At 38.9% G+C, this 26,995-nt stretch overlaps 1 protein-coding gene across 5 annotated transcripts in view; it reads left to right on the forward strand.

Moving 5' to 3' along the window:
- The window catches only part of LOC117430906 (glutamate receptor 3-like), an 81,418-nt gene that overhangs the window by 38,878 nt on the left and 15,545 nt on the right, over positions 1-26,995 (forward strand). For 4 of the 5 annotated variants that reach the window (XR_009308940.1, XM_059000853.1, XM_059000854.1 and 1 more), the window contains exons 5-12: positions 8,624-8,677; positions 9,183-9,344; positions 12,685-12,852; positions 13,190-13,294; positions 14,732-14,839; positions 15,141-15,347; positions 20,014-20,387; positions 23,678-23,876. Coding sequence is in view for 3 of the 5 variants with exons in the window: in XM_059000853.1 (XP_058856836.1) it covers positions 8,624-8,677; positions 9,183-9,344; positions 12,685-12,852; positions 13,190-13,294; positions 14,732-14,839; positions 15,141-15,347; positions 20,014-20,387; positions 23,678-23,876 (1,377 nt within the window). In the remaining 2 variants the exon portion in view is untranslated. The remainder of the gene's footprint in view (positions 1-8,623; positions 8,678-9,182; positions 9,345-12,684; positions 12,853-13,189; positions 13,295-14,731; positions 14,840-15,140; positions 15,348-20,013; positions 20,388-23,677; positions 23,877-26,995) is intronic. The other variant, XR_009308941.1, reaches the window with a different exon arrangement.

The raw sequence follows: 26,995 nt of genomic DNA on the forward strand, positions 1-26,995 counted from the left end.
AAGCTGTGGGAAGATGAGGAGAACACTGGCCTGCAGCTGCCTTCTACTTGTTCTTGAATCGAAGCTCCTTTCTTATCTTGGAAACTAGAAATGTGAATGCCGTTCCTTTTTAATGAGAGCCATTAATGCAAAGCAGTTTTGTGCTGTTGCTTACAGTAGAAGGTCATTACTTAATTAATTGGACCGTGTTAGTTTGTGTTAGTTTAGACACTGTATATTGGTTCATTCCACTGAACAACATTACACGATGAGTTCTATTTTAAGTTGTTTTTCGAGAATTTAATTTAAGCTGTAGCTGACTGTTAAACACAAAATAGTTTTCAGTGTTAATTAATTGTATTTAATTCAATTCCAGTGATCTCAGTTCCCTGACTTAATATAATCCTGGTACATTCCTTTTAAAATCTTTAAAATCTTAAAAGGATTTGACATAGATAACCTGAATCAATACTTTAAGCGCAGCACAGAAACCAGGACCAGAGGACACAATTTAATTAAGTGGAGATAGACTTAGGACAGAGGGAAGGAGATTCTTCTTCACACACAGAGTGGTGAGGGTATGGCATGGGATACCTAGTCATGTTGTTGAGCCTGAACCACTTGGATCCTTTAAGACCCAATTTGACATGGTTTTGAGATTCAGTTGCATTTACTAAGTTGTCAATGTGTAATTGAATTGTTACGAACGTAACTTAAATGAACCTTTTCTGGATATTTTCAGGTTTCTAGGTTCGTAGGTATGTTAGGAAAGTATTTGGTATGAAATGTTAGTTATTATTTCTTACAAACATAACTAAAGTCAATGGGTGTGAGTTTGAAATTTGATCGGTTTGCTTCTTTGGGAATTGATAAGCGATTTGGTGTGTTGTCATTGTAACATTGTTGCAGGAAGATGTGTCACGGACCATTGCAATTTTCGGAGTTCTGAAAAGAAAAATACTTACAGCACTTTAACATTTCCATTTTGTAGACGGACTGTATTCTTAATTGAGGTGCAGAGCTATTAATTACAAAGGGGGGAGGGGGGGTCATCTCATACAACAACCTCTCAGGTCTCAATGCAGCTGTATTTGTCAGGTTCATTAAGGAGTCATCTTCAGAGACAAATACTTTTTTGTGTGATGCTTTTGTGTCTTTACTACAGACTGCATTAACAGCTATTGCCTATACAGTGTGTGTAGAGGAGTCTTTCACGAGAGACAGGTTCCAGCTAATTATGCCAGCATTTATTCTCCTGCTCCAGTTAACCATCTAACTGACCTGGCATTTAAGGGCCATTAATCCCTGTATTCTTCATCTCCTCAGTGGGCATTTAATTAGCAGAAGTTTCAAGCTGTGAATATCTGTCTCTGTGTCTGGACACAAAGGTTTTGTTTTTTTCTTATTATGATTTCACTTGAAAGCCCTTAATGGTGACCTTTTTTCGCTCGTGTTTTTAAGTAAAAATCTTTCTCTCCTTTAGGGGAGCATGAGTATAATCTCACTTCCCAAACTTCCAATGATTCCACATAACAGCCTGGAAATAGTTTTCTCCAGAAGCTGCTCCGCTAAAAGGCACTGCCGTGCTGAAGGGAAGGGTGAGTCATACGATCAGGAGCTTGCTGTTTCAAATCCTGTGCTGACCAGTCATGTCTGGAGACCCAGAGGGAGCGCTACATTTGCCTTTGCCCTTTGGAGAACTGTGGAGTCATAGCTCATCTACTATGTCTGCAGATGCCTACAGATTTCAGTTGCTTGGGTGAAAAAAGGTGATTGGCGTGACGGCAGGAGTGAAGGTCGTTGGTTGATCCTCTTTCCTGATCGGCAGCATTAAAGCAGCATTCAGATTCACCGTTTCAAATTGGGTTGGAAAACATGGGGCTGAAATTTAAAAAACACACGATCAAAAGATATCTAAATAACAGCCTGCAAAAATGCCTTCTGGTGGCTTTATGCTATTTTACAATTGAAACAACTTTGGTACACATTCACAAACCACACGTGGTTGTGGTCTTTTGAATTTGGCAGCATTTCTAAGTGGATTTTAAGAGCAGAAATGATTAGATGAGGATAGATCATGACATGCTTCCCTATCAGTTTGAGCAGCAACACAGACGGCAGCCCCTGATGCCCCTGATTAAGATGTATAGGTTACAGAGGAGCCTGGATCTCCCCCTTTGGGCTTTCTTTGTCGCAGTCAGCTTTAAGGCAGCAACCTGCTCATCTTTGCAGTAACGAACAAGCAGGCATAAATGGGTGGCTACAGAAAAAAGGGCCTGCAAGCTGCTTAAGATGAGAGATCAGTTTGTAATGCTTGCCACGGGAACGGTTTGCAGCAAAACTACAGAAGCTCGTGGGAGTTGAGCACAAAGCATTCTGCCGTAGGGTACAACTGAGGGGCTTGCCCTAATTTGGAATGGAATGTGGAACTTGCATTTCCAAATCCTCTCAAGGTTCCGGAAAAAAGGCCTAGATACATTTGTACATTATCCCTTTATCAGTATAAAATGTTGCCTCTGTCTCCACTAAATAGTTTAAAGATCCTAGCACTTGCCGCTTTGTCACAAACGCTATTTTGAATTTATCTTTGGATTGCATAAGACCATGTGTGACACAGATACAAAGAGTACTGATTTTGACCTGCTGCGCCTATGTAAGGTGATGTCAGGCCCGTGTGTAACATCTTTGAGAACAGATTCCTGCAAAGAACTAAAACAGCATGCAGCTTTGCACATTGAAGCAAGCCCTAAAGACAGAGCTCTATCAAGCAGAGTGCCACTTGTTCCTGATTTTTTATTGAGCCTCTGGAATGGTAATGATTCCTCTCCATGTCTGGTCTTTGGAGAACAGCCTGTAACTACCTCTTTGTTTATGAAGAGGGCTACTGGGGAGAGAGAAAAAAATAATTAATGTTACGGTATTGGGAAAGTAAATCGACTAGGTATTGTTTTACATGAGCTGGAAGACACAGAGGGCTGTTTTCTTTTTTTTAATTTGCATAACGCCACAACACATCCTTTAGATGTACAGTAATGGGTTTCTGCCAGAATTACTGGCAGGAAAATGGGCATCCAGTGTTACAGAATGAAATTAATTTAACTGCAATCAATCTGCTTATGCACTACCACTTGCTCAGGAAAAGGGGTTCATGTCAGTCTTTCCTGGACATTGTTCTGATGTGATAAATCACATGAAAAAATCGTTCACAGTTACAGATTTGTCTAAATTCCATAACAGATGTCATCTCGTGCACAAGGTGGTGCAGGGCAATTCTACAGTTTTGCCTAGTTTAAGCAGCCAGAACTGTTATACCTGACATTGTAGTTCTAATTGATAGATCAATTGATAGTCTACTACTGAAGAGTCGATACTGAACAGGCATGGCCTAAGCCCTAATAAAGGAGATTCCAGCCTATGCTAGACAGGTTGAGATGTGAGGCTGGGTACTCCATTGCCCAGTGGACATTCCTGTTGTGATTTTGGGTGCTTCATTTGCAGAAATCCCTAACCTTGTTAGAGAAATAAATGAATACATCACTATTATGCAAACATTCCTTCTGTGGTGTTCTTTTCTGGAGGTAAGCTTATTTAATCCACTGGGGTACACTGCCAGGTAGAAAGGCTAGCTATCGAAGCTACATGCAGTTAATTGGAATACTATAAGATAATGGCCTCAGAGCCAACCGAGTCTCAAGGAAAGGAAATTAAGATAACTGTGCTCTTTGCATGTTGGGCTAAACAAGAGACGCACTTTGCTGCAGCTTTCAAAAGCAAGTTGGACCATTTTTCCTTGACACCCTCCAGCAGCAGGGCAACTATTGATTCAGCTTATGTTAATGGTGCCACAGAGTTAATGTTGCTGTGGAGCTTTGGCTTGTTGAACTCCTGCTCATTGCTTGGGTCATCAAGCAGACGAGAGAAGTTACATTTCAGAAGAGAGCTACTACTCCTTAAGGCAGTGAGCTCAATACCGTCATTCTGCTGAGTCAGGAGCAGGCAGGGAGGTTGGAAAGCTGGGCTACTGATGTTGACTAATGTGCCTGGTCTCAGGGGGAACCAGAAAGTAAAAGCAGGGAAGTGTGATGGATAGCAGTAGGCAGGTCCTGACTGCACGAGAGCCTACAGGACTTCTAACAATCCTGATATCTTCCCATCATCCACCTCACTCAGGCGGTGCGCTCTTCCACTGCACCAGGGCTGCATTAGCACAGCAGTTAGAATCTCTTTATCTGTGGATCGTCACAGGCTACCTATCAATCCCAGCAAGGTGTGGGGAGCACTACAGGTTAAGGGAATGATCCTAGATAATAAACAGAGATCAGCTCCCTCAGGGTCTATGCATGGTGGAGATGAATGTCAGGCTCCGGTTTGAAGATAAAGGAGAGATGCATTGTGGGTGCTGCAGTTGTTGTAGGCAGCAGAGTGGGATGGTATGTGTGTGCTACACATTGTTGCCTTGACCCAAAAAACGTCACACTAGGCTGGTGCATTTCTCCTACTGCTCACAAAGCTGCACTAGCATCCTGCTATGCAGTAGAGAGAAGGTATATTTAATACCTTAAAAATATAGCTCTGAATCACATTGCTATTTAGATAAACTGCTGTTAATTTACATTGAATAGAGAGGTTAAGAGTCAGTCTTGGGGAGAGTATCACCCCCGTTCTCCCTCCCTCCATCTACTTTATTAATGTGAGGAGCAGGCCATGCTTTATTAATGTGAGGAGCAGGCCATGTTGGGTTGCTCAGCAGTGAAGCCTGGAATCCATCAGAGCTCAGTGGAAGGAAGGAATGGAAAGCGAGCTGTAACTGGGTCATTTTGGGAAGCAGGATATTAACAGGAGGAGGATAATAGGGAAGGTGTCAAGTTTAATGAAATGTTACTAGGATTATGAAGATATCAGGATTCAAATGACGTGTCGGGATGTGTGAAATTGGCTTAAGCTAGGATTTTCCGAAAAAAAGAAAAAAACCCACTAGACCTAGAGAAGAAAAAATAGAGTAATATTTTAAAAAAAAAAAAACCTTAGGGAGTATTTAATTAGATTTGACATGCCAGTCATCAATCTGTCCATACCTTCAAATGCAGTCATGGCAGTCTTACCATTTTTGCCTATAGTCGAACCATTCATCTGACTCTCACAATGTAGTGGTTATTGAACAAAGGTGCTGTCTATCTTTAGTGAACGTCTTTGACTCTGAGGTGAAGCTTCTGGCTTTATGACCACATGTCCACAATTCAAACCCTGGCTTGCTGCAATACAAGATGTAAGCCTTCACATTTGGCCCTAATTATGAATTATGAAGTAAAACCATCCTGATAATACCTCCATCTGTGTAAAAACGTAATGAAGCTAAGCAAAAGCCAAACTGTCAGAGAGGAGTACAAATATATTGCAATGGAATGAAGTGAGAAAAAAAAAATATGACTGTTGGTTGAATTGATCAGGAAACAAAATGTTTGAGCATCTCATTAATTGACATTCTCTCTAAATATCAACCCATTTAGGGAAACACACTGTCAAATGTCAAACAAGTAAAAAAAAAAAAATCAATAAATTATCCTACCGTTTAAAAGAAATTGGATTTGCAAAATCATATTAGCACCCTACTTAGCAACACTTAGCATTGTATTGTGTATACAAATAATGAATAAGCCGGATACACAAAGTGGCTATTACCAGACCAGATTAGCATGTTGATGTTAAACAGACTTAATCCAGACAAAGAAAGGTGACATTAGGCTCGTTAACACAATTCGCCAAAGAAATGTGCAAGGTGAAATGAATGTCAAACAACTGGTAAATAAAAATTGTTTGGAGATTGCATTTTAAATGGAATATAGGACTGTACATGCACTCTAGAAAATGGAAAAGCATTTGATACATTGCAAAGCTGCTGTGCATTCCATCATTCTCTGGGCTACATTGCCAGCACAAGGAGAGGTGACAGTCCGGTAACTGCAGGAGAGTTTAAGAACACATTGAAACCGTGCAACGACAAAAACAGATTGCAAGATTGATCATGAAAATGGCCAATAGGCAAGAGAGCGTATGAGGAGGGGCATTGCTGTTACACTTGGAAGCGTTAAGATCATACCCTCCGCCCAGACAGCTAGAGCATGCTAAGCACAGCACAGTGGTGCTGCTAGGAAGCTGCAAGATCAACTGATGAAATAATCACCAGTGCTCTTTTTATTTGCTGAAAAAGGCTTCAGAGGTTAAAACAGGCTTGGTGTGGTTGAGGGAATTGCACTGGATGACATTGAACATGTGGAGGACAGGGTATGTGGTTGCAGCAGGACTCATTGTCCTGTCAGTAGCTATACAAGACATTGCATTACAGAAGGATTGAGGTGAAGACCCGGTTGATTTGTTAAATATATGTGAGTGGCTCTGCTACAGTATGCATGTAGAGGTCTGCAGGTGGTTCACCTATTGGAATCAGCTCATTGATGCAATCAACAGCCCTTCAAGAGCCTTAGCCCACATTTTAATGAACAGCTTTTCAGCACAGCCACTGACAGCTCGTCTTGGTTCACCATGAGCCCCTGTTCAGATGCTGGAGAGCTGTGAATATTTCCATTCTAGAATGACTTTTTTTTTTTAAGCACTGAAGCTAATAGGAATGTCATTTTAGATTTATTCAGATTAAAAGCCTGTCTGGATCTTTATGTCTCCAGGTGAAACTGTAAAGATGCATCACTCTCTGCGACAATACATCCCCATAAATGCTGAGGTACAGTAGAGATACTGCAGCTCCAGATATTTTTCCTTAGCTGTTATATTTATGAAGAGACCATGTTAAAGATTTTAAAGTCAGTGCATGCAGTATCCACTTGAGAGCAATACAAACATGTATATTATTGTTGTTAGTCAGTACAGTCTGTAGCAAACCCACTCTGAATTGGTTTTATTTTCTGTGAAAGGTTATGAATTCTCATTCTTTGCGTTCCCTTTGTGCCATTTAGCCCTATCTGTGTATTAAGGATGGATTTAGGGTGTAATTATTTTTTCATGCACATTAAGAAAAGGCTGAGACTTCTTTCCCCCGAAGGACTTCGAAAGAAGCTGATGCATTTCGTTCTCTCTGTGCTGGGGGTGGATTCAAATGAAGGGTTTAGAGGTAAAGACTGCTGCATTAATCCACTACACTTCATGATGGGAGTGGATTCACTCATGCCGCACAGGGGCAGCCAGTAATGACATTTGAATGCCAGAAGAAGCTATATTGTAGGGAAGGCTGTTTTTTTTTTTTTTTTAAAGAATTATGGTAAATAAAACCTGACTGTTCAGCTTTGAGACCTTTCAATGCCAAATGAGCGGTGGCAATGCAGTGGCACTACAATGGTAAAACAATGCTTTGCACAAAGGCAGCATGCAAAGGTACGAGCCATAGGTAGAACGTTTCCATCTCAACATTAGCATCACAGGCTTGCCATGTCTGATCCCTCTCCACTGTATTGCCATTGCGGGCAATGCTGTGGTCTGCTAATAGTTCTGCTAGGGTTTATTCAAGGGTAACACTCTAGCAGTACAATAGGATCCCAGTGGTATCTTGCTAGGGAAATAGGACATTCCGTATTATCCAGGTAAACAATATATGAATCTACTTTGAACCAGCACAGAGAGTACAACCCCAGCCAATCTAAGTGCATCCCAAACCAAACCTCTGGAAATAAAGCAACTAAAACACAATTACATGCCCGACATTACAGATTGTTTGCTTGGTAAAAAAGCACTCGGGTAGTGGCAATGTTATTAGGCAGCAACCTTACTGAGTCTCTGGTGTATGCCCACTGCATTTTGCCTCAATATGCTTAATTTCCCTGATATTTTATGCGACGGTAGCAAGAGATATAGGGCAGGATTTAAAAAAAACAGTGTTATTGTATCGAACTCGTGGTATAGTAACGAGAGCTTTAGTAGCACGTGATTTTCAAACGAAATGTGTTAATTAAATCAATCCGTTAATGCTTTGAAATTGAGTCGACAAGGTCGTTAATGAACGCATTTTTCGTTAAAAAGTTTAATTGTCGCAGGTCATGTACATCACTTCCTGTCTCAATGACTAAATAAGTGGAAATCATTAATCAAAATGCATGTTAATGAGATCGAGAAAAATGAATGGAAGCATAATTCACTGTACAGGGAGACGGCTCTCCCACCACGAGCAGCAGCCAAATGGAAATAAAAATGAGCTGTGCTGTTTAATTATTCTTATTTAACTGTATGTTATAAAAAATCTAGTAATGGCTGCTGTGTAAGGTCTATGCTGATTTTTTCACCCACTGGTGTATTTTGTATATGATGTTTAAACTGTGATAGAGAGTGTTGATACACCAGGGAGCTACAGTGTGATAGAGAGAGTACATAATAATTTTGCTTTTAACATTTTCCCCATTTAGAAACTGCTTCAGCACAAAGAGCCGCCCACAGGCATCCTTGCAGAGCAATCACACTCACAATAGCAGCTGCATTCATAGGTGCTCAGAAATTACCATTGCAGTTGCAACTCACTATTGCAGTACACTGTGTGACTCACCAAGAATGTTTCACAAGGTACAGTAAGTGAAATAAGAAAACTCAACATTTCAAATCAGTTGAATGTCAAGTTGTGTTTTTCTTTTTTTTTTTCTCTCTGCAGGTTGTAGTCCTTGGTAAACACAACCGTGGTTACCATTATGTTCTGGCTAACCTGGTAAGTGTTATCTGCTGGCATACAGTCCTTGCCTTTAAACTATCAGGCAACCACAATCAGGGCACATAAATATCCCCCATATGCATTCAAATATGAATACACTTTAGCCAAGTGGGTGGAACACTTTAATTAATGACATTATGCACAGTTCAGATATTTTGTGTAGCATGGGCATCACCTTTGTATAAGAGACCAGTAGAAGACCTAAAGGAATTAGCAAAAGCATGCTGTGAAATAAAATGTTATCATGCATGATGAGAAGCAAAGGCATGTAATAAGGTTGCGTGTTTCTGTACAGGGTGCAGTGGGTAGAGCTGTTAAACAATCCCAAGTGCTAGTTCTATTTGCCACATTACATCGCCTTCAGGAAATTTCACAGAATGTGCCTTAGCGTGGTGACACATACTGCATTCTAGTCCCCGTGCTGCAAAGTAATTGAGCACAATGTTCTGTTTTCTAATGCTCTCCTCTGTCGCGTCGTTTTTAATGTCCTTGCTCGTTCCAGGGCTTCTCGAATGTTAGCATGGAGAGGGTCCTGCAAGGCGGATCAAATATAACAGGGTTTCAGATTATCAACCCTGAAAACCCAATCGTACAGCAGTTCATGCAGCGCTGGGTCCGCCTGGATGAAAGAGAATTCCCTGAAGCGAAAAACACTCCGCTGAAGGTAAGCCTTTTATCATAGTGCAAGGGAATTGCTCCTGAAAAGGTTATGTCCTCCGCCTTGGCTTTTTGCAGTGCCATATGTCATCCTTAACAAAAATAAATAGTCAATACGACTTCATAGAAAATAGGTTCAAGTCTTAAAGCTGCCGGCACTTTTTTTATTGCATACATCACCTCTAGTTATCATCACACACACAGAGAAATTGAGGGGGTTTTTATGAAAAAAAAATGTGTGAAAAGAAAACAATATTCTGTGCGCTAAAACATATCTGGATGAGAGGAGATAATATAGGTAAAGAGATAAAAACAAAAGCTGTTTTAATGGTCTCCCATACTAAACGATCACACGCCATTATGGTCAACCCATAAATTATGTGGTTTTCAAAACCCCGAATAAGCTGGCCCTGTCTTGAGAAGCCAAGGAATTTCAATATCGTTGGCGACCTGGTAATGCATGTTTCATTGATTTCGACATCAATTTAATTTGCACTGAAATCTCAACGTGCAATTATTGTACAATTACTTTATGTAAGCACCATGCACTAAACCTCAGCAGCATTTGGTTTGATTGTTTTTGTAAAACTGTAATGTCTGTGCCTAGAAATAGCAGATAATAAACTAAAACTCAAGTCTCTCAGGTCAGTCAATGAAAAAGTAATGAATACTCACTGCCTTGCAAATCAGGCTAGAGTCTATTACCTATGTGGTGTCTGTATAGGAAGATGGGGGAAATGTGTGTGCCCTGTTCTATGAACACAGTGTAGCTGGAGTAAGCAGCACATTAATATAAACAACTTAACACAATTTTAAATAACATCTATCTCTACCTAAGCAATTCTAGAATATTTATTTACCAGACAAAAAGCTTGCTAAAATGCATGTACTGCGTTTCTAATTAGGAAATAAAATGATCTAGAGACCCAAATCTCAGTGTTTAATTGAATCAATTTGTGTCAACCTTTTTTTTTGCATGCTCATGCATTTGCAAGTTGAAAAAGAAATAGGTGGAAATTGAGATAGTTCTTTTGACACCAATTTAGAAAGATTCTACCAAGATCGCTAATATTATAGTGTATTAAGCAGGTGTGGAATAAACTAGAAAATTCAAACCACCATTCAGTATTCATTTATAGTGATTGACACAGTAACATGTAAGAGGTGTTAATGTTGTTATGTAACAGGTCACACAGTGTGATGTGTGTATTAAATACGGGTAGAATTGGCTTGTATTTTTGTTGGTCTGTTTGTGGGTGTTATCATTCAACGTATTACCTTATTTCAAGCATGGTTTGTGTTGCACAGGCTACAACTTATAAAGAAGCCTGGGTGTATTAAAAGTCATTTTGACCTCATATTCACATTTTTAGTATCTAATACTAAATGCAGGAGTTTGTGTCTACTTATCATGCAATTAATACTACTTAAATGATGCACGTGAAGACAATACCCAGGTATAGTTCCCGTGCCCTACATTGCCAACTATGTGTATACAGCAATAGTTAAAGAATTAGCAATGCCAGTTATTTTTGACTTTTGCTAAAAGATCTCATTGTTTTCTGCCAGTGTTAGTGGTGATTTAAAAGAGATATCATTCCTATGGCAGCTGTGGTCGAACTGCGGCAGCATTATAATGGAAAAGTAGGAATGCACATCCTTATGGCAGCCTAAATGTTCACATGCAGAATCCTTTTTTATTCCAGTTGTTAAATGCCAGTTTTGACCCCAAGCCATTTTAGAGCCATTCATCACATTAGTAATAATAATAACCCCATTCTGTCTCCCGATGTCGAGATCCTGTCTGACCGCAGTATGTTTAGTTGACATCAGTCACGGCAGGTCTAACACAAACACTGACATGCGTTCCAGAAAGCCTCTCCACTACCTTTAAGGAACTGATACTTTGTTTCGTTTCTTTCTGAAATTAATATTGGCTTCTAACAGTTTAAAATGCACAGTTATTTAATCATGCTTCCTTGCCTCCAATGTATCGAGCTGAAAATAAGACCTAGGCTAATTAAGGCATTATGAAATAGGTCACCCATTCTTTGATAGACCATTTCTGATGCATTTTAAAAAGGGATTCATATTATGCTAATGTATGCTCATGATATTAGCACAATTGAGTTAAAAGCCAACATATTACATTTTAATACAGCTCTTTATAATGTTTCGCATACTGTTTATTGGTGTGCTGGCGTGTTCCACTGCACAGAAGGTTGTATTGTTTTGTTAGGGGTATGAACTCCCTGTAACTGAGGATGTATCACTTTAATACAGATTCATGAGACTTGTTAATATTCCAGAAACTGGGTATTGCTGATATCTCAAATCAAGCTTAACAAAGTCATTAAAATAACACTTTTGTTTTACCATTTGCTCAAATTTGGAGCGTGTATCGTTCGTCTTATTCATATCTGCTTCATGATAACTTTCATGACAGTTTTGTTTGTCCCGCCCAGAAGGACAATTCATCTCTTATCAAGTGCTGTTAATATTTCATATGCCTTAGAAATTTAGTAATGGCATCTTCAAAAGGAAAAACTGTGCTTCAATACCGTCCGTGTTTCATTGACATCATGCAAGCATGCTGCTTGAACTCACCAATTGCAAGCAGTCTATGGCACATGGAGTTTTAAAACTTAACATGTCACTGTCCCAGTCACTCAAGTCAGTGAGGTGGGGTTATTCTACTGAATTCATTCTGTGGTAACGTACCAGAGTGATTGGTGCTTTCAATATATTGCGCATTTTCTTTAACTGAATCTGAACCCAACTGAATGAATCCATGACTGTGACTTAATCTTAATTTCTCTGTTGTGGATTGTTGGCATCTCCACCTAGAGAGACCACAGCGAATTAATTCTAGTCACAGAGCTGACACAGGAATCTATTGACTTTATAATGATTACATGTGTTATTGTTTGAAAAGCTATTCTCTGACAGCTATGTAGGGCACACTGTGGCATGTAGGACAGAGAGTCCTGTGTTTATCAGAAACGCTTGCCAAGCATGCCAGGCACTTTTAAAACATCACTTTCATAATTTTTTGCCAGCGGCTTTGTTTACTCACATCAAAGTACATTTCGCCTCTCTTTCAAGCTTTATGTATGATGAATATTTCATTAAAAAAACTTCAAACCAAAGTGGTTCAGTAAATTATTTTTTTAAGAGCAACAAAATTAGCTGAAACCCAAAACTTGATTTATATATATATATATATATATATATATATATATATAAGGACACATTATACAAATTCCAACTACTGATTACTACAGTGCAACCCCAGTGTGTGCTTGAGAATGCGTGACTGCTATGCTACCCTGTTCTCTGTGTTTCAGTACACGTCTGCTCTGACCCACGATGCCATACTCGTGATCGCTGAAGCCTTTCGGTACCTGAGACGGCAGCGGGTGGATGTGTCAAGAAGGGGCAGCACTGGAGACTGCTTAGCCAACCCTGCTGTACCCTGGAGCCAAGGCATTGACATTGAGAGAGCTCTGAAAATGGTAGGAGGGAACGTGCTGCTCCAATGCGTGCTATCAACTGCTTTAAAATCCTTTTATCACTGCTCCCCACCTTCATTGTTCTGAATCATTTGGTTATTATTATTATTATTATTATTATTATTATTATTATTATTATTATTATTATTATTATTATTATTATTAGAATAAATAATAATAATAATAATTTGTGATATGCAAGCATTACAGATAATCTTCTGCTTCCTGTTATGGTCTGATTCCAGCATGACTATTAATACTGAGACACAGGATAACGTTTGCCATTAAGGTACTCATGTCTCTTCATTCGTTGTGGTTTGTTTGCGTTCTTGCATTTCAGGTACAGGTTCAGGGCATGACAGGAAACATCCAGTTTGACACCTTTGGTCGGAGATCAAACTACACCATCGATGTGTACGAAATGAAAGCTGGCGGTTCCCGAAAGGTTCGTCTGTGCTGCTTTGAGTACATATAGGAAATCCCCAGGATCTGTATTGAAATGGGTTATCCTTTGATGTGTGTCATTGCAGAACCATATTTGGAATATTCCTTTGATGTGTGTCATTGCAGAACCATGTTTGGAATGTTTACAGTAATGAACATACTTTTTAATGGAACACATAGATGTGGTTTATTTAACGCTTTGAGAAACTACAGAAGGTAGATGTGGGTTTGATTCCCCATTCCCACTAGCTTAGCCAAGTTATTCCTGTGATTGAGTCCAGTGGAAGTGGAAATGAAAGGCTAAACTCCAGGGTAAACTGTCTGGCCCTTGGTGATGTCATTCTTCAGGTAACTATATTCAAATTCTGAAGTGAACCGATGTATGGCTACTCTGTCTGAAGATTGATTCTATATACAGTATATACAGCCCCAGAATAAGTTAAGTTCATCTGCAAGTCAGAGCAGGTTTATAATAACTGATTACATGGAGCAAAGACACACTGGTTTATATTGTCAGGACCATATGCTTTCCACTAGTAATTAAGAAAATATTTCAGCATAATCAGCTAACGTCCCAGTACTGACAGTCAGCCCTACACTGTGAGAATCTCCAGCTCAGGCTGCTCCCCACTGTTCAGTGAAGACCATGAATAACAAACTGTGCCCGGAAGCTGCAGCTGTCACACATGCTGAGCAAACTCTTGTGGTGGGTTTGTATTCAGCTTGTACAAGTGGATCAGGGTGCTCGGCTCAAATCCAGACTCCTCAACGGCTATAGGAATGGTCTGAGGTTTGAGACACTGCTTCCATGGCAACGTGTAAAAATAGAAATGAGGGCTTTAGAGCTTTTTAACATAAGAGCTGGGACTGTAGAGAACAACAGGGACACCTCAGCAGGGACGGGCAGTGCAGAGAAGAATCCCTCTTGCGGCGTGATGAGGTTGCTGTTCAGCCAGTTGTGCTGACTTTATTTCATGTATGTCTGCAAGGCACAGTGTCAGCATGAGGCATCACACAAGGTCAGCCCATTTAAAAAGCATGTTAAGGTTTTTTTTTTTTTTTTTTTAAAGTATTTGATTACATTTTTTAATGTTCTCAAAGTTTCTTTTAGTATTTCTAAATTTCGCACTATTGAGTGTTTTATAGGTCTTGATAAAGTGTATGTTAAGTGTTGAATATACAAAGGGAAAAACTGCATTTCATCCAAGCCTTTTTTTTCTTTGTGCAGGTTATAAAGCATGCCTTTTCTTGTGGAAACGTTAAGGCATTGTTGTGTCTTTTTGAACTGTGGGTGTTGATGTTTTATCTATTGCTATTGCGCGGCCTGTCTCGTAAGGATACACTCGATCGAGTTCAACCACCCTCATTCGAGGAAAGGTATTGATCTTGAGCGTGTAGCAGGGAGACAATCAGATCATAATGCTTGGGTTTCTTTCAGGTGGGCTATTGGAACGAATACGAGAGATTCGTGTACATCATGGATCAGCAGGTCACCAACGACTCCTCTTCTATGGAAAATCGAACGATCATAGTCACTACCATCATGGTACATTCACCTACATTCTTTTGATACTGATAAATGAACAAGCATTTGGAATGTAGGGTATTACAGGGAGGGATGGCGTTCTTATTTGGATTTAGTTATGTTGCCAGCTCCCACTGGGACATTCTTGCAAGATGATGCAGCTTAATGAAATTTCCTGGTGATCAAGTTTAAACAGTGATATTGTCAGGTATGCACGCACGCACGCACACACACACACACACACACACACACACACACACTGCGTGTGAGTAACGGCACATTATTTATAGCATATGTTTAATTCCCCTTTCCACATGTTTAGGAAGCTCCTTATGTGATGCTGAAGAAAAACTACGAGCAGCTGGAAGGGAATGAAAGATACGAAGGCTACTGTGTCGATTTAGCTTCTGAAATTGCGAAGCATGTTGGAATAAAATACAAACTGTCGGTTGTGGCAGATGGAAAATATGGAGCGAGAGACTCAGAAACTAAGATGTGGAACGGTATGGTGGGTGAACTTGTATACGGGGTAAGTATCGGAATTACATATTATATAACATCTTTTCACAATTATTAGATAAGAGACGCCCGTTTATGTACTGTAGGACAATGTAGATCCTGTATTAAACCATGATTACTACATTACCCTGAAACTGTAGCCATTTCATTTGACTACCCTGAGCAAAAATAACAGTTTATAATAATGCGCTTAGCAGAGTAATACAATCCTGTAAAAGAGTCATAAACCCATGTTTTGACTTTTAATTCGTGATGTCTGGTAAGATATATCAGGAGACAGAGAAAATCAAGCAACTTGGCATCCTTCCATCAATAATTGTGAGGCAGAAACATGTTGTTGTATTAAAAGCTTTTTAAGACATGGTATTGTGGAGCTGTGCTAACTAGAGCCTCAGTGTAGGGCAGCAGATCTCTTTAAGCAGTAGAGTGTGTCACATCTAATTTATAGAACAGCAGTTACTATGGATACACAACGGTTACTGACAAAGATGCAGGGTGTGTTCTTTTACCACATCGGAGCAAAGACCAGTGTATTCATATTTCTTTATTTATTTATCAGATAAATTTATAACGGGATCAAAGTCTCAGTTTTTCCAGCAGTATTGCACTGACAGCAGTCCAACAGTAATCCAGAATTACAGAGCTTTAGAACATAGTCTTAGCATACACAATATACAGCAACACTTTACATTACAACACTCTACCTGCACTGTCATTACACTCTCATAGCATAGTTATTACACATGTGGTTGTGTCGTTACAGTGCAACAACATGTTTAATTACAGTCGCTAATGCCTTTTCTAATTACACCATATTTTTCACATCAGACTATGTATTTACAATGGAATTACCATGACAGCACACATGCAGTTACACTGTAATTAAAGAGTAGTTAGAGACACCTAGTGTAACGTGTTACCGAACATACACTAAAGGGAATGCTATGTAGGTGCTGATAATAATGGTGCACTTACATGAAAACCTAATTCAACAGGGATAGCATTGCCATGAACAGAGATGGGATTGCTGATCTGGACACATTTTCTGTTATTAATTGATGCTTACAGTAGGAAATCATGAGACAGTTTATAAATAAACACACAGTTATATATTAATGGAACTTAAAAAACATGATGGTACCAAAGAATGGAACCAGTTATTCAATGGTATATTTCAATACCGTATAGAGAATTTTCTACCAAACCATTGTATTTGCGTGTTGTTAACATAGAGGATCAAAAAACGGCAGGATATATCAATCAATATCTCAATCCCAATCCAGTTACTCGCCTGGATACATCTGAACGGTATGTTTGATCTCTTTACCAAAGTCTGCACAAGGGTAACCCACTTCAATCATTTCAAGTCTAGATTGTAATTAGCTCATCATTTCCCATCCAAAACAGGTGACCGTAATCATTAACAAAGATTTATTGATCAGTTTATAACATAGCAAGCTGGGATGCTGTGTCAGTGTGTCTGCAGCGATAGGAACGAGGTTAGCTTTATTTATTGAATTGTTTATTGATTTACCCAGGAGAGTACTGTTCATGCTAAGATCGTGCTCTTCTTTCCAAGAGGGTCAAGGTAGGACAGCACAAGCAGACAGCTACAGCACATTTCAAATATGATAACGAGCAACAACAAATAAATCTATAGAAACAGCAAAAATAGACGGAGCTAAACATGCTGAGGGTGCTCAACAGCATATACCAAAAACGGGTTTTGTATAGCAGTGACATTTGATTTTTAAACAGCGTGATAAGGACATTTTTGGTTAACCTTTGATTATCTTTGTAAGGAATTTACCCTGGAATTTAGCAGGATACAGTTTTCATCTCTGAAACACTACAGCTTAGTTCCTCTTTCGCTGAATTTGTATTTTTTAAATCAGCATTTCTGGTGCAGTGTGTGAAGGTTGGGTGACCTTACTATCCAGTTTTCCAGCCATTAGTGGACCTGATTGCCTGATTTGATGCAGTAAATTAGGCTTGAAGTGAATTATCCAGGAGAAATACGAATATGTTGACCAACCTTCTCACACGCTACCCCAAAAAAACTCCTATCACTGGAAAGTGTATATGTACCTCACTGTGGGAAACACAGAACAATTGATTGCAATAGAAAATGACCTTTTGGCTGACCCATAAATGACCCATAAGTTGTCCTTTAAAAGTGTATTTATTGACTGCATTAGCGCTGTGTGTTACTGTCACACGCACTGCCGGAGAGCACATGTTATGATTGTTAATATTGCTATTGCATCTTGTGGTCTTGTTGTTGAAATCAGATGTTATTTATCGGTATTTGAAATATTCTTAAAGGAAAGCTCTGCAGAGGTTAAGTAAACACACAACTGTTAATGTTTTCAGTAGCTTGTCTTCAATTTGACACAGTCTGCTCCAGTGTTCTTATGTAACTTAATATGAAATTTGATTTCAGGCAGTTTCTATTTAATCCATTTAGTTTCTAACTTGCATGTTTGTTTTGCTAGGCTTAAGTCTGTAGTTCTTACTTGAATGCGAGATGAATTGTTGGCACCCTGTTAGATAAGAGTTAAACTACTTAAGAGCAGTGCCAGAGATACCAAATAAACACTCTAATCTGTCAAGAAGAATCTCATGATTTACACTGTCAAATGCAGCACTAAGATCCAAAAGAATTAATATTGATAAAGAGTCTGCTACCATTAATAGATCATTAGTAACGTTGACAAGGGCAGTCTCAGTGCTGTGAAGATGTCGAAAAACCAGATTGAAAAGGTTCATAAAGTTTGTAAGCAGTAAGGCGACAATTTAATTGCAGAGTGACAGCTCGTTCTAGTAGTTTAGCAAGAAAGGGCAGATTTGAAATAGGTCGAAAATGATTCAGATTATCCAAGGCCATGTGTGTTTTTTTAGGCACTGGCATGACAGTTGCAGTTTTGAAAGCTACTGGTACCACACCAGAACTCAGGGAATCATGTATGATATTTAATACCAAGGGGCAAAGCCTCACGAAACAGGACTGAAAAAGAGCAGAGGGAATAGAATCCAACAAACAGGAGGCGGATTTAATTCGAAGGACAAGATCTGTAAGAGATGCAGACGTAAGAGGACTATGGCACTAATGTTCCATTACACACAATATAGTCTTTGTACTCTGCTGTCTTTGTGCCTCTGCTTAACAGCAGCATTGCAACAAAGACTAGCGGCCTTCAGCCACACAAGAATTTAAAGAACGTGCTATATTCAGCAAATCACTCTATCCGGGCTTTCTATACAAGGTTCACAACACACATTCACATGGCAGTTCAGGGTTTTATACATACAGGCGAATGTTAAAATGTTGAACCGCTGTGTGATTACATCCCCTTGTGTGTTTCGAGGGATAATGCTAAAAGATCTGCAGTTATTCAGTTCACCTATACTAGCTTAGCAGCACCTTTTTACATGATCAATAAATCATTCTGACCATTAATTAGCCATTTATATGCAAATACACCTTCGATACAAAGGGCTGTTTAAAGGCTGTTTTATTAAGTGGAGAAAATTGCTAAGCCGCGTTCAGTTATATAGCTTACTTAATTGCTAAATAGCTCTGCCTTTTTCAAAGTTAACCTGTGATATAAAAGTGCAGCCTGAACAAGAGAAAATGGGGATCTGATTTTCAAAGCCTTATTTTCAGTATTGTCTTGTTCCTCCTGAGATACACTCGTCAAATGTCATTTTTGAGACGACAATGACGACTGTAGCGAGGATAAGGTTTCTTTCATTAAAAATGCAATTTTACCAAAGTGCTAACAATCTTTGGAATTTGAAGTGTAGCGGCTGTATTTCTCCTTATCAATATAGACCTTTAACACATTTACATTTGGAGAAGTCTATTTTAAATATGTCACCGCTAATTATTTCAATGCACAATTATGTATTTAAAACCAGCTTAATTAATGCAATCTGCCAATAATCTGTGCAGAACATTGTGCTGTAAATGCAAGAGCTTTTACAGATCAATGTCATCTCATAGGTAATGATTGATCGGGATAGATTTCCTGCAGTTTGTTAAAAAAAACTGTTGCAGGTTAATGTGTTGAATCATAAGGAGCAACGTATGAGGCTTACTTTTGAAAAGCTGCAGGTAAACCTGCAATTTCGTCATTAGGAGCTCCACAGATCACGTTTCCTGGCTGCTGATGTGAACGGCTGTTACTTCTAATAGATCTCTTTCTGGTTGAAAGAGTTCTGTAGGAGAAAAAAAGAGTAAAAAGCACAAAAGGCTTGTAATTACTTTTTCTACCATTAGATGACATTTCAAAATTAATTGAGGTTTGGCGATCTCAGACAGACTTTATTGGATAGTATTCAGACATTATCCGAGGTACCATTACGTGTGGTCTTGAAGAGAAACATATTACCAGTCTTAGCTCTGACAGACCTAAAGACTGCACAGCATAGACTTGCTAAGGAGTGATACTTCCTGTCCGTTACCTGTCCTTTAGTGCTAAGCAAACTATGTGTTACTTTGCTTCAAAATGCAAACAAGTACAGTAGGTGCTCATATTTTCTTTGCTAACAGTGCCCATTCATGATTTCCACCATGGCCAGCCAGGCTTTGTTATACAGCTTAGCCAAATGATGTACTGCTAAAACATTGCTTAAAGTCTGAACACTAATACAAAACGTTTTCCCGTTTCCAGAGAGCAGATATAGCTGTTGCACCGCTTACTATAACACTGGTACGAGAAGAAATGATTGACTTTTCTAAACCCTTTATGAGCTTGGGGATCTCCATTATGATAAAGAAGCCTCAAAAGTCCAAACCTGGAGTGTTCTCCTTCCTGGACCCATTGGCCTATGAAATTTGGATGTGTATAGTGTTTGCCTATATCGGAGTCAGTGTGGTGCTCTTCCTGGTCAGCCGATTCAGCCCTTATGAGTGGCATTTGGATGACAATGATGAAGCGCGTGACCCCCAGACCCCACCGGACCCGCCAAACGACTTTGGAATTTTTAATAGTCTCTGGTTTTCTCTGGGGGCCTTTATGCAGCAAGGATGCGATATTTCACCAAGGTTGGTTACCCATTACATCCATCCACCTTTTTGCATTTTATGGTCATTAGCTGATTATGGTGCATATATGTTATTTTTTTCCACTCCATTCTTTTATTTCTCTTCCCCCCATTCAAATGCAAGAGCTTCATCATCTAGCCGCCACGCATGCATCCATGCATTGCATCCACGAATAACTTATATACACCATGCCGACACTGTAAAATGCATAGGGTCATTTTGTTTTGTTTTTATTCCTGCAACACTTGGAGGGCTACCGTGTTTTTGCTGCATATCCCATTTTATGGTCATCAGCTTGGTGCATATAACATATTTGCAGTGCTTTTGCATTGGAGGACTCAGAAGCTTGAGAGCATAGCAGAGCGGTTGCAGCAGCATCAGCATTCATTTTGATGAAGCACCTTCAAGCGGGTTGCCTCATCGTAATGACTTTGTTTTCAATCATTTTAAACCCTGTCCTGTCTCTCTTTTCTTGTTTTTTCGCTGATTCATCTTTCAATCCATCCAATCTTCCATTACCGTTATTGCTTTCTCCAGCATCACTCTCAATGTTCCTAATAAGAAATGCCATTGTTCAACTTGTTGTTTTCTGATGTTGCAGGTTGTATCTTAATTAGAGCCCCTTTGTAGCTTGTTATACACCTCTTTGTTTATGCATGCAGCTGCTGCTCTGCAGCGACAATCATTCCTAGAGTCAATGATTGGTCTTGAGTTAACTAAATGCATGGTATGAATAGGGTTTTGAAAGGTGATCATTGCTGAATTATGTCATCTGTCATGTATGAAAAGCACTGGCGTTAAAACCACTCTCTAACCAAGATGTGGTCCACTTGAAATACACTGTAATACAATTAACTAGCGTGATCCTGTGCATCGGTGTTCCAGCTATAAACAGTATAGATTCACACTGAGCGCTACAGATGAAAAATCCAGATCCAAGATGTTTATAATTATGTGGAAAGTGTATCTATATCATGCTCTTTGGGCTTCACCCAGTGAATCCACGCTATAAACCTCCTCTTTATCGAACAAGCCCTGTTGAAGGCTACAGTTGGATAGCTCCTCAGTTTTATCAATAGTTTAACTGTAATTTAGTGCTTCTCTATAACAATTGCCTCATTATAGCAAAATGCTTAGCTCCCAAACATCTTCTATACTGTAGAAGTAGCAGCAGTAAGTGTGTCATCCTAATGCCTACAGCTGCATTGTAAATTTTATCCAAATTCTAGCCTGTCACAAAAATATAAAATCACAAATCGCTGCAGACCACCTCGATCGCCCTCTAATTGTCATGACCACTAGACATTACTCAAATGTTGATCCTGACAGTCGCCCGCCATTTAACTGTACCAAAACGTCAAGCCTTACTTTCATGTGCGGTACAAACAAAAATGCAGCTCTACCTGTACTGAAGAAGAACAGGAGAACAATATGGTCCTAACATGGAATTAAATAGTCTGCTAAAGTCTAAGGAATAGTGCGATGTGGGGTGTGCATATTTCCATATTTGATTAGCTATGAGGTCCCTTAATGACACACGTTAAGTGAATTATATTTTAAAAAAAATTAAAAAACAGTATTAATAATCCTTTTAATTCACGGAGTATTGAGACTAAAAATAAAATGTGATAATGCTACATGACCTTTTTTTTTATTAGATTTGACATTTTGTGTAGAAACTTCAGCTACAATTGACAAATTTGCTGAGCGTGAGGAGGGAGCCATTTTGATATATTCTTTTTTGTTGTGAAAAGCACTTACTGCACTGAGGTGTCCATTATGGACAGTGGTTAACTTAAAATTGTGAGAAACTGCAGTTCAAATCTTGGACCTACCTGGTATTCATTTCAGCTCTAACTCATACAAAATACCCACCTTGCATGGAACATAAAGCAATTGCTGGAGACGGAGGAATCAAATTGCAATGCTAACAGGGAGCCTGCTGTCATCCAGCTTCTCCCAACAACGGTTCTTTTTCAAGATCGCTTTTGCAGACCGTCAATTTTGTTCTTAATAATTACACCCAAAAGGGCCTGTCAGAATGATGTTTGACAACACTGACACGGAATGGAAAGATGCACGATTCCTGCTAAAACCTACACAGGAATCACATGTTCCATCCAGTAGTGTGAAGCTAAAACCTACACAGGAATCACATGTTCCATCCAGTACAGTGAAGCTAAAACCTAAACAGGACTCACATGTTCCATCCAGTACAGTGAAGCTAAAACCTAAACAGGAATCACATGTTCCATCCAGTACAGTGAAGCTAAAACCTAAACAGGACTCACATGTTCCATCCAGTACAGTGAAGCTAAAACCTACACAGGAATCACATGTTCCATCCAGTACAGTGAAGCTAAAACCTAAACAGGAATCACATGTTCCATCCAGTACAGTGAAGCTAAAACCTAAACAGGAATCACATGTTCCATCCAGTACAGTGAAGCTAAAACCTAAACAGGAATCACATGTTCCATCCAGTAGAGTGAAGCATGTGTCATTAGCCACACTCATGCTCTTCTTTTCTTTCAATGCTGTATAACCATTACGTCATCACATGCTCCGCGATGCATTTCATCTAAAGGTATGCATATATTTTTTTATATATTCCCACATCAAAGTTTGCTTGCTTATTACTTATTGATTATTTTATTTAGTCAGTCTAATCGCTTATTGTTGTAAACTGTAAAAAAAAAATAAAAAAAAAAAAAACAACCTGCATTACCATTTATCTGAACCAGATCTCTTGTGTTGATCCCCTGCTTAGTCTGGCTTTGAGCACTGTACATGCTATGAGTAAACAGTTCCAGTGCTTTGTCTTGATTGATGTTAAGGACAGATGACCGCTCTCACATAAGTGAAAGGGTTTGCAGCTTTCGTCTGCAGTGCATTGACTCAACTTTGATTTATGACTTTTGCTCTTAAAATAGATGACATGTAATAAGATTTATCAAGGCGTAAAATTCATAGAGCTTATTTTATTAATACCACTGGGTATTCTTTAGCCAAGCACATCCCTTTATTCATGTGACTTAACACCAGCTGAACCTGTATACAATAAGCTGTCCAGTTGAACTTTAACCCCTTATCGATATATTGTGACCACATGGCAACAGCTCATTTGGTATTTTAGCCGTCAGGGAGTTTAGGGTTTGGTTTGTTAAGTACAGTAGTTTATAGGACGATTCGTTGTTTTGCAATGCTTCTGTTACATTCAAATGGAACAATAACGTTAATAATGTTTATTAGTAATGTTTTGTTTTTCTGTTTGTTTTTTATAAATTCAGATCCCTGTCAGGACGAATTGTTGGAGGTGTGTGGTGGTTCTTCACCCTCATCATCATTTCATCCTACACCGCCAATCTTGCTGCTTTCCTCACTGTGGAGAGGATGGTGTCCCCCATTGAAAGTGCAGAAGATCTGGCCAAACAAACCGATATCGCGTACGGGACCCTGGACTCGGGCTCCACCAAAGAATTCTTTAGAGTGAGTCCTCACCTTTCTCTGGGTTTAAATCGTGTTGCTCCTTTCTGCCAGTTTGTATGCCACCCTGTTTTACGGCAGGATGTTTGTGAATGCACGTGCGGGTGCATGGGGGGATATATCCATACTCAAAGTGACAGACCGCTTTCGGTCAGAGGTCATCTTTTTTTACTCAGCAGGTAAGGATTGTATTTAGCAATTAGACGGATGGGTGTCAGTAGTTCATTGAGCAGGTATATAAGGAAACAGACTGCAATTAAGCAAATGGATAGGATGGTGTGGAATCAATAATGTATCAAAAACTGTTAATGAGGGAAGGCAGAGTAGACGTGATCCTTGTTCATGGAATAATCTAAATATCTAATCAATCATGCATGAGCAGTCAGAACCACTGCCTGAGAGGACTTCTCTGATACAACTAGAGACTCCCTACACAGGACGTATCAACTGATAGCAAGGGGTAAAACAAATGAACCAGTGACACCAGCTTATGATTCAGTGTGTTTAAAAGGAATCCATTTCCTACTGAACATGCTTGGTGAATTTCATGGTAGGGTGCTGGCGTTTGTTGAATACTGAAGCGAATGAATAGAGGTATGTTATTTGCCATATAAATGTTGTCCTTAAAAATGTGCTGCAGTATGCCATAGCAAATAATGTTTAGTAAGACATGGTAAAAAAAAAAAAAAAAGGTATGGAAGCAAGGAGGGGTAAAAACTGTGGTAAACCATGGTAAAGCTCAGTAAATGCATTGTTTGTGCACGGACATTGTACCTGCATGGACAAACTGCTAATACTATGAAAATGCACTTTTTATAAAGCCTGCCAATGGTGGTTTAACGTTACACACTTGGGAATGTGTATATACAGTATTAATATATATATATATATATATATATATATATATATATATATATATATATATATATATATATATATATATATATATATATATGTGCAGTAGGTTTGTGAGATAATTGAAAGGCAATTTTCTTTCTTTTTTTTTTTTTTTAAATATACTGCTTTTGAGTGCCCTAGTTACACTGTCAGACTTTAAATTGGAAATGACAAGCGGGAGCCTTGTTCCCATGGGAATTTTAATTAAAATGGTATTTGGCTGAACAAAAGAAATCCCCAAAATGATTATAGAGGTTCTTCAGTAAATAATAAAGTGCTCTAATCATTTCATTTTGGAATACATGAGCACTATTCCTATGAAGCAAATGTTCTTCATTGCAAAATAATAGCTCTTACATGTCCAGTTGCCCTCCACTCATATTCTCATCATTTTCTTTAAGTGGTAGCAGTCATTTTGAACCCTTGTGCATGTAAACTGTCTGGCTGTGCCAGTACACATTGCACGCCGTGGGTTTACAGTGTTTGCATGGAAAATCTTTACTGAGAAAGCCTGCCGCTCTTTCGCAATGACTCCCTTCAGTCTTCAAAAGAACTTCATGAAAATTCATATTTATAAGACTAGAAGATCATTTCCTGAAGAAGGAATGGTGTGAAGACAAGACAAGATCTTAAAACACACCGACTTATATTAAAAAAAAAAAAAAGTATTTCTGTAACCAGAATTAAATCAAATAACAATACGTGAATTGCAAAGTATCTGTGTTGTGTGTTCGGAAAAGTTCATTAAATTCCCGTCATGGTGAATCTGTAGATGGGTCAGCTGATTAAATCCCAGCTACAGGTAAATAATTATAGCTTCCTATAATTACTAGTGATGCACCCTGAATGAAGCAAGCATACAAATTCTGTGCGCGTTAATGACAGCTGTGGTAATTGGAAGATAATTTTGGTTTCGTACCTATTGTGTATGCGTACAGTGCATCAGTGATGACGCAGCTCTGGTGTTAATGAGTGGCAGTATACTGAAAACACATCTTCTTCCAAGCAACTTATTTACTTCAGAGGCTTTATTGTGAGCTGCTTTTCCTCAATTTAAATCACATTAAACTTGTTATTTTTCGCTCAGCCTTTCATTTCTGAAATTACTGATCCAGTGTGTGGATGCCATTTTTGGCCATATATCAGATGCTTGAGAATGTATGAAATGAGCTGGTATTACATGTTGCTGCTTGGTTAGGCTGGGCGAGTGTGTGCTTTCTGATATCAACAAGCCTTTATTTTCAATATCAAGACAAACATGAATTTCTGACCAGTATAGAAATATAGACAGAGGAATTAGCATGAATAGTAACTGTGTAACAGCTGGCGGTGTACGTGTGTTATTACAAGGAAAGGTCACAGTGTTACCCAGTTATTGCATCACAAAGCCATTTCCATGTAATTATACAGCACAGGAATCAATGGTATTACTCAGGTATTACAATGTAATTGCATATCTATTCATGCACTGTCACCTGAAGAAAACTTAAACTGATTTTTTTTTTTTTAAGCAACCTTGTCTTTACTATTTTTTTTTTAAATCTGCATTCTTAGGCCAGTCAACATTGTAATTGATGTAAGCTTTTACAATACATAATATAAGGCCAAGGATGTCTGTCATGCAAAGAAATAATCAAATTAGAGTTGGGGTTATGCTATCAGGATTTCTTATTGCTGGTCTTTAATAAGAAATTAAAATTGGGAAGTGGAGCCTGATGAGGACGCTTCATTGGTTCATTAAATATAGTACCAGGTCAGATCGTTTTGAAGGTCACAATATAAGTGATACTGCCAACTCAATCATGTCAGGGTTAGCCTGAGCTCAAGGTGTAACAGAAATGTGCACATTAAGATCATTTCAATTCATTTGATATGGAGATATAGTATTGTTGTGACAGGGTGACAATCCCTCGCATGTAAAGAGTATTTAGATTTGAGGTTTTTGTACCAGTACTTATTTTCATTTGCACTTACATATTCTACTATATAAATGTGCATACTTGTTCCACCAACTACATTAGTAACAGTGTTATCTTTATATTCCTATTTACATGTGTTTACTTTATTTATATTCGGCAGTCATTCGTATCTCTATTTCCTGGACCGCACAGTTTCACACTTTGGGGATTCTGTAAAACAACATTGCCCATAAAATCCAAAATGCCTCATTCATTTGACTCCAGACAATTTATTATAAAAGGGAGTACAAATGTGGGCCAGTGAAT

The sequence above is a fragment of the Acipenser ruthenus genome, chromosome 26 (assembly GCF_902713425.1).
Source record: "Acipenser ruthenus chromosome 26, fAciRut3.2 maternal haplotype, whole genome shotgun sequence".
In the NCBI taxonomy this organism is placed as follows: domain Eukaryota; kingdom Metazoa; phylum Chordata; class Actinopteri; order Acipenseriformes; family Acipenseridae; genus Acipenser; species Acipenser ruthenus.